The sequence below is a fragment of the Corvus hawaiiensis genome, chromosome 5 (assembly GCF_020740725.1).
Source record: "Corvus hawaiiensis isolate bCorHaw1 chromosome 5, bCorHaw1.pri.cur, whole genome shotgun sequence".
Taxonomy (NCBI): Eukaryota; Metazoa; Chordata; class Aves; order Passeriformes; family Corvidae; genus Corvus; species Corvus hawaiiensis.
Window position 1 is genome coordinate 62,378,396 of NC_063217.1, and position 8,415 is coordinate 62,386,810.

An 8,415-nucleotide genomic window follows, 5' to 3' on the forward strand; every position below is an offset into this window, starting at 1 on the left:
CTCTCCTCCTCCTCCCCTCCGGCTCGGGGGCTGCAAATCCGGCCTCAGCTAAGGGCCGGCTGCTTTTGCAGCTCGCCGATTATTTGAGTCATTCGCCCTCAGCATTTCAGTCCCTCACACAGATGGTGGGAGAACTGAGGGAGCGAGGAGAAGAGGTACAAAGGCCGCAGGGGAAACCCGAAATGTTTTTATTAACTACAGCGAGGAGAGGTCTGGGAGATGACGCGTATGCCAAGAACAACCACTTTACGTTTCGGGGACGAGGATAACCCCCACACCAACCCGCCTCGCTTCAGCCCCGGCGCGGAGCGCCCGAGGGCGGAGCGCCCGAGGGCGGAGCGCCCGCGCAGGGCCGCGTGACCCCGTCCGGTCCGCAACGGGGCGGCGCCAAGATGGCGGCGGCGCTGCTGGCGCGGCTGTGCCGGGGCCCCCCCGGGCTCCGGGGCACCCCTGGGCTCCGCGCCGCCCGCCCGCCCCTCGCCGCCGCCGCCCCGCCGCTGCTGCTCCGCCGCCCCGCCGCGCCCCCGGGGCCGCGCAGCTTCTCGGCGGCCGAGCTGGTGCGCGCCGCGCCGGCCCCGCTGCAGCCGTACCTGCGGCTCATGCGGCTGCACCAGCCCACCGGTGAGCGTGGCGGGGAGGCTCAGGGCCCCGTGCACCCCGTGGGCTCCCGTTCCCCGCTGAGCCCGCCCGCGGGTTTTGTCTCCCCGCAGGGACGTGGCTGCTGTACCTACCGTGTACCTGGAGCATCGGGCTGGCGGCCGCTCCCGGCTGCCTCCCGGACTGGCACATGCTGTCCCTGTTCGGCGCGGGAGCCGTGCTCATGCGAGGGGCCGGCTGCACCATCAATGACATGTGGGACCGCGACTATGACAGACAGGTAGAGAACGATGGAGCAAGGCTGCTGACACGAGCATGTCAGGACAAGGGGGAATGGCTTCAAACTGAAAGAGTAGGTTTAGATTAGATATTGGGAAGAAATTCTTCACTGTGAGGATGGTGAGGCATTGGAACAGGTTGCCCAGAGAAGTTTTAGATGTCCCATCCCTTGAAGTGTTCAAGGCCAAGTTGGATGGGGCTCTGAGTAACTTGGTCTAGTGAAAAGTGTCCCTGCCCACTGCACGAGGGTTGGAACAAGCTGGTCTTACAGCCCTTCTGTGATTCAGTGAACCAAGCATGTGCCCACTCATCTGCATGATCACGGAATAAACATAATTTTTAGGCTTGGGAGGGACCTCGGGAGATGATCTAGTTCAACCCCCTTGCCAAGGCCAACTCACCCGGAGCAGGTTACACAGGAATGCATCCAACTGCGTTTGGAATGTCTCCAGGGAGGGTGACTCCACTTAACAGATGCTATTTTTTCTTAGCCAGGCACAAAGGATCTTGAAGGCACTGAAGTACACGAACATCATCAGTGATTCCTTGCTGAGTACAGGCCTCAGGTTCAGGAATTCCTCCATGTTTCTATCTGAGATGCACACAATTAATCTAAGTTTCCTCCAAAAATAGTAGAAATTACTTTATTTTGTATAACATTTCTCTGTCCAGGACTGTAATAAATCTTCTGGAATACTCACCTCTGTGTCAGATAAAATACATGCTGTTGTCAGCTGTAGGTAGTACTTGAAAAAGTTTATTTCTCGACCTTGTTTTGCATGACAGAACAAAACAAGTAACGCTGTTTTGCTATACTTGCTAGTTACAACCTACCCAAGGACCACTTTTTTTTTTCCCTTAATTTTAGGAGCAGTGTTTCCTTGTATTGTTGTATAATTAATTTTGGCTTTTCAGAGTATCATGCCCAACCCTGAGCTAATCTCCTTTTCTTATGTTGTATTTTTCAATTATCATCTCCCGTTTGTTCAGAAGAGGGAAATAAGCAAAAAGGCAGTGCCCAGTGTCAGATTTTGAAATGTGCACAGGTGCAGGCTTGGAGGGGAATGTCCTGGTGATGTGTCACTGTTTGCTCATCCTGTTTTCTGTTCCTGTATATTGTTCCTCTGGTTTTGGAGTTTGGGTTTTGGCCATGCAAGACACAGAATATCCAATCATATGAAGTTCTTACTACGGCATTTGTATTTGTCCTGTTGGGAAGGCAGGCAATCAGGATGGGATTTGTGGCAGCTTTGGATGGTTTAGGGTTTGGAAGATGTTAACAACTACATATGCTAAACAGATTTGATGTGGGGGTGTGATAAGTAAGAGGGAATTTCAGTATAATGATTTAATTTATGCATTATGTGTGGTTAGATGGAAAGTTTTAAAAATTGCCTTCACAGCTTTTTCTGGAGTACCTTAAAGGGCTGCCTTCAACACAAGTGTCATAGAGTCGAGGCCAGGCCAAGAGCAGGATGTGGGCTGGTGTAGGTGATGGTGGTTTGTGATTTAGATTTCGTGTTACTGATTATTTGGGGGATGTTTTCTTTAAGTGAAACATCCCATGTTTGGTTGCACCGTGCAGTGGAATTGGTCACCGATATATTAAGTGTGTGTTTAAACTGCAAAAGCAGTATTTGGTGTTTAACATAACCGGATGGCAGGGGGGAGAGCAAGCTAAAAGAGTATATTTAAATTCACATTATTAAAGCATAGGCAAGGCACTTTATATGTACATAATATTCTGTAAAAAGTTGGCTTTTGAACCTGTTTGAATGGACTCGACACCATTTTCATTGACATGCACAATTTCACTGAATCATTAGGGTTGAAAGGCTCCTCTGGAGATCATCCAGTCCAACCCCCTGCCAAGGCAGGGTCACCTGGAGCAGGTCACACAGGAACACATCCAGGTGGGGTTGGAATGTCTCCAGAGAGGGAGACTCCACCACCTCCCCAGGCAGCATGTTCCAGGGCTCTGCCACTCTCAGTGTGAAGAAGTTCTTCCTCATGTTGAGGTGAATTTCAGTCATTTGGGGTTTTTCAGCATTGGTCACCTTTGGCAAGTAACTCACCATTCATTTATTTTAACTTTTTTTCTGATATTTGTTTTTTTCTTAGAGTTTACTTATATGATTTCTTGTTCCAGACAGAGTTTCTAAACTCCACTGTATCCCAGATAGGATTAAATTAATTGTCATTTCACAGCTATTAACTCCACATCAATAGGACTGGATTCTGAAAATGCCATTAGAGAGAAACAAAAGTCAGCAACAAAATTAGGGCCCTTTCATTTCTCCTCAGAAAATAGGAAACAAAACATTGTAAAAACAATGTAACAAACAAAAATTGCCCATCACTTGCAGATGTACCTGGTGGTAATACTATTTCCATTTTTTAGGTTGCAAGGACAGCAAGCAGACCCCTGGCAGCTGGAGATATCTCCACTTTTCAGTCCTTGGTTTTTCTCGGGGGACAGCTCAGCCTGGCACTCTGTGTACTTCTGTGTCTGAATTACTATAGGTGATGTATGAGTTATCTTTTTGGTTTTTAAAGGCTGGTTCTGGGTCCTGGGTTAAGCACAGAGATTTTGAGCAGAAAAGGTGTTGGGGTCAGAGGGAGGAGGTTATTAGTCATGGAATTGTAGTTGAAAGGAAAAGAATTAGTTCAGTACCATGTACAGATCCTGTAATGCTGCACTACATCTATCGATCTTTAGCCTGGCAAACAATAATCCTTTTGGTACTTTCCACAGTATCATTCTGGGAGCAGCCTCTTTATCCCTTGTGGTCACCTACCCTCTGATGAAGAGAATAACATACTGGCCACAGCTAGTTTTGGGTGAGATGGAAATATTTTTACTGGTTTTTTTATTTCAGCTGTAGTTTTTGGAGTGTTTTACAAATTAATATTTGAGCTTTAGCAATCAGATTTTTTTAAACTTTATATCAAAATAGAAATAACTTGTACACAAAGCTCTGTTGTGCCACAAGCTTCTTCATTTATATCAGGCATCAGAGTTGATGTGTGGCTTTAGATGGGTTTTTTTTGTTAGAAATCAGTTCCTTGTTTTGATAGAGTGATAGGAGGAAGAAAAGTAGGGAGGAAATAAATATTAGTCATTTGAGAATGAGATATGGTTTTGGGGTTATTTCAAAACCCTTCTTAAATACAGATTTGTCTGTACAGCATTTCAGTCTTCAGCTTCTAAAATAACTCCTGGACAGATACCGATGGTGCTTGTATTTTAGGCTGAGCTACTAAAACATACCTGTGTATATTGGCTTTCATATTCCAGCTGTCTTCTTTTTTAATCAAAATTGTTATTTTCAGCCCAGAAGTACCATAGTTGGCTGCTGTGTACTGTTTTGCAGCCAGTTATGCTGACATCTTTTGTTACACTGACATCTGAGCATTTTACCTTCAGACCTGTCGTTTGAATATTCTGGAATAGTTCTGTGCAAATGTTGCCCTACACTAATGAAGTCAAATTTAAATTAGGGAAAAATGTGTGGTATATGTATTTTTCCTTGTATGTCCAGAGTATTTAATGTCAAATAGCTTATATTTATTACTTGTCTGAAAATAAGCAGTAGAAAAATAGAGATGCCAGTATTATACAAAAAGGTGCTGATACAGTACACCCTCAAATAAATAATATTTAATTGCTGCTGGCATTCTTCTAACTTTTTTTTTTTTTTTTTTAAATTCTCCTGATGTTTTTAGGACTTACATTTAATTGGGGAGCCCTTCTTGGCTGGTCTGCCATCAGAGGGTCGTGTGAGTGGTCTGTGTGTTTGCCCTTGTACTTTGCTGGAGTCATGTGGACACTGGTGTACGACACCATTTATGCACATCAGGTAGGGTAACAGTGAGACATTCCAGATGCCTGTGTTTAAACACACAAGTTTGCATGTGTCATTTACAAGTTCATTGTCAAATAGCAGAACTAACCTCTTGCAGTTCTTCCCCTTCAGCTGAGCTGAAGCAGCACCAAAGAAGTCTCAGCCCTTCAATATTTTATTGCTGTTTGCCAAGGTTTTACAAATGAGGTGGAAAGATGGAAGTAAAATGCCCTTTGTGCTCTCACACTTCCATATTGTGTAAATAACTTTGATGTTGGTATTAACTCTCGGCTGCTAAAGCAGCTCTAAGACCAACCTTCTAGTTTAAATTGTAATGTGGGGACCTACAACTGCTCTTAAATTGGGTTCCTAGTAAGAAGCATTGGAAATTTAAGCAAGTCCCCCATTTTTATTTTTCTTATGAAGTGGCATTGGATTATGGATTTTCTGCTAATTCATCCTTTCATTTCAGGATAAGAGGGATGACATCATGATTGGTGTGAAGTCAACTGCATTGCAGTTCAAGGAGGACACGAAGCAGTGGCTCAGTGGCTTCAGCCTGGCCATGCTCCTGAGTTTGTGTGTGGCAGGGATGAATTGCAATCAAACCTCCCCGTATTACTCGGCTGTAGCTGCCGTAGGGGCTCATCTAGCACACCAGGTTTGATGGATTTATTTATACTTTTTCCATGTGGAAGTTCTTACTAAGAAGTCAGAGCACTCTTCAACCCCCATCAATTCATGAGCTACCCATGCAAAACAGTTCCTGTAATGAGAACTGAAGTCTTCTGACAATAAGCTTGGTCCTCTTAAGTACCTTTTGCAGACCTTTTGGTTGAAGAGCTCTTTGGTCCTGACCACAAACAGCGGAGCACTGCTTTCAGTCTGTTATAACCAACAGAAGTGCACACATTAAGTTGTGACCTCAAGGAAATGCTTTTCTCCTCACTCCCAGCAGCAGCTGCTGCTAGATGCAACTCAGTAACCTACAAAGTACTGTGGTGTTGACTGTTCTGATTCGGCTCTTGCAGTGTCTGGCACATATAATAGCAGATGTTAATATTATAATTTTGTGTTAATTGACAGTTCTAGCTCAGAGTTCTTTTTATAGCAGAGGACAATTAAGTTCAGTCTTGTAGTTGCATTAGTTTAGAAATTTTTATGCATAACAGAAAGAAAGAAATTAGCTTTTTCAGTAAAGGATGCAGATAGGATCTTGTTACCTTGTTCTTTCTTAATCCTAACAGCTGTGTTACACAGTCTTGTAGTAAGTGACAGGTCAGTTCTCTTCAAAAATTAATTGCTGGTCTTGATAGGTAAATGGTGGCAGAGGTTGTGTATTGCAAGTAGTAAAACCATTGCCAGTCTAAAGCAGTTCAATCTGTGGTAATGTGGGACTTTTTAAAACATGTTGGTCATATGTTGCATTTTAATGCTCATGCGTGGATATTAAACATATATCTGAGTAAGTGAATTCTTGTGGTGATGTACTCTGGCACTCAGCTGCTGTTTTCCTAGTGACTGTGCTTGGAAATGTATGAGGGAAAGAATACTACATCCACTGCACGATCATTTACAGTTTGAATTGTTAGTGAGGCTTTATGCCGTGGTTTTGGCATGAGTGGAAACCACTTTTAAGAATCTTTATAAGTGAGGATGCAGACCTAATGAGTGTAATTGATGGAGAATTCACAATTGTGTGGACTGCCAAAGTCACAATAGAAGAACTGTTCTGTGTACCATAGAGTAGCTTCTTTTTGAGTGATTATTTTAATATTAGTCCTGCTTAAATGTTTTCATGTTTACCTTCTTGTTCAGGATTTCTGATCGTGTGCTTAACTGAGTTTAGAAAGCTGAGTAAGATGCTTGAGGACCAGGATTCCTTAACTCACTGAATTTTTGCCTGAGGCAGAGGAATTTGGGTCATGATGATGTCAAATTATATCCCTCTCAAGAAGGGTGCCAACAGAAAAATAGTATCTTTTACTTTCCTTGTGTTTCTGAAAGTATAGCTTGGCTGCTGTTGAGTTCTATGTGTCAGTTCAGTGTTTCAAGTCCCCAGTGTCTGAGGGGCTGACAAGTTCTTAAGGGTGTGGATCACATCATATTTTAGAAGCTTGTGAAGTGTTTTTGATGATTTCGTCAGGACCCAACCCTGATTTCTTTGTACAACCACAAATAAAGCAGGTTTTCTGGGGTAGGTTTCACTTCTTTCAGCCAAATACTTTCTGGTTTAGCTTTTTCAAAGGCTGAAGTGCAAGGTTTGAGGTTTTAGGGGCTCCTTCTCTATTAATCTTTTCACTCATTTTGCTCAACGTTCCCTCTTGTTATCCTTCTCAAGACTTTGGCACCAAAGTTTGGTTTTGGCAATATTTTTCAGTAACTTTGCTCTTGCTATATCTTGTGGGTTTGGTTTTTTTTTGTTTGTTTTACTTTTAGTTGTGACTCACAGCAGGGAGCTGCCATGCTCTCTGGCTGCTGTTGCAGGTGTCCTGGTTCTTGTTTGGAAGGGAATTGCATGAACTTGGCTAAGAGCAACTGGACTGAACCAGCCCTGTGTGGCAAGGCAGGGCCTGGCACTCCCCTGTGCTTTCCAGTTACCCTGGTTCACTGCTGGCTCTCCAGTGCCTTGTCTCTACTGGAACATGGAACACCACCTTGCAGCAGAGATGGAAAAGTGCATGTTCTGGGGGGCTTATTTTTATTTAAAGCTACATCGAAGAATTAGGTGGCAACCAACTGAGGAAAACCTCAAAGAGATTTATTGACATGCCCAGATATTTTTGCACTTTTAAATATCAAACCAGATACACCAGTAACCAGGCTGTTTATATAGTCTTCCATTGAAATGGCCTGGGAACCATGTTCATATGAGATCCTTGACTTCTCTGCTGTATGTTGAATAAATCTGTCAAACACAGATGCCAGTTAGGCAAAAAAAATTTTAAGCACAGAGTATTCCTGTTTCTTGTGGAGGTAAGGGTAGACTTAGGAATTTAAGAATAATTTTTTGAAGTTGCAGATCATTTTGTGATGTATCAGATATTTATGAGTCTGTAGAATAATAATCTTGTTATGTTGCACTGTGCTTTTGCAGATTTACACTTTGGACATGGACAAGCCTGAAGACTGTTGGAAAAAATTTGCTTCAAATCGTACTGTAGGAATTCTGCTCTTCATAGGGATTGTGCTTGGAAATCTGTGGAAGTGAACAGACTTTAAAAATGTAGGGGAGCCTTCAGAAAACAGATAGTTGAAATCACTATACTTATATTTTAGTCTAACTAAAGTGTAAGTATTGTAAGAAGAAAAACACTTTTAATATAAGTATAGCTGCTTTATATTGTTTATTTATAAAAGCTGGTGGGAACATTCTTGTTTCTGGAATCATGCAATTGAGATAATTCTACAATTAAAGTTTTGGTTATATGTCAATAACTTCAATCTGCATAGAAGCTCCAATAAATGAAGCTCCTCTGCTGGTCCTGTGGTATCAGCAAACTTCAGATAAACCAAGCTCTAGTGTGCAGTGCATGCCACCTCTCCCAGGTGACAGGTGATAAACACTTGGTTGCTCAAAGCTCTGGAGACTGTGAACCCAAGATTTTATATGAAGCAGGTGTCTCTTAGTGACAGCAAGTGTAAAAATGCAAAATGATTTCTGGATGTAAATAAAACCTGGCTGTACATGTTT

The 8,415-nt window shown here is 43.1% G+C and overlaps 1 protein-coding gene across 1 annotated transcript; it reads left to right on the forward strand.

Annotated features, from left to right (window-relative positions):
* Positions 1-375: 375 nt before the first annotated feature.
* COQ2 (coenzyme Q2, polyprenyltransferase) lies at positions 376-8,415 on the forward strand. The gene is made up of 7 exons (XM_048305055.1): positions 376-621; positions 711-877; positions 3,278-3,399; positions 3,632-3,717; positions 4,603-4,736; positions 5,194-5,382; positions 7,819-8,415. The coding sequence occupies exons 1-7, from the start codon at positions 393-395 to the stop codon at positions 7,930-7,932; spliced, it is 1,041 nt and encodes a 346-aa protein (XP_048161012.1). The 5' UTR covers positions 376-392; the 3' UTR covers positions 7,933-8,415.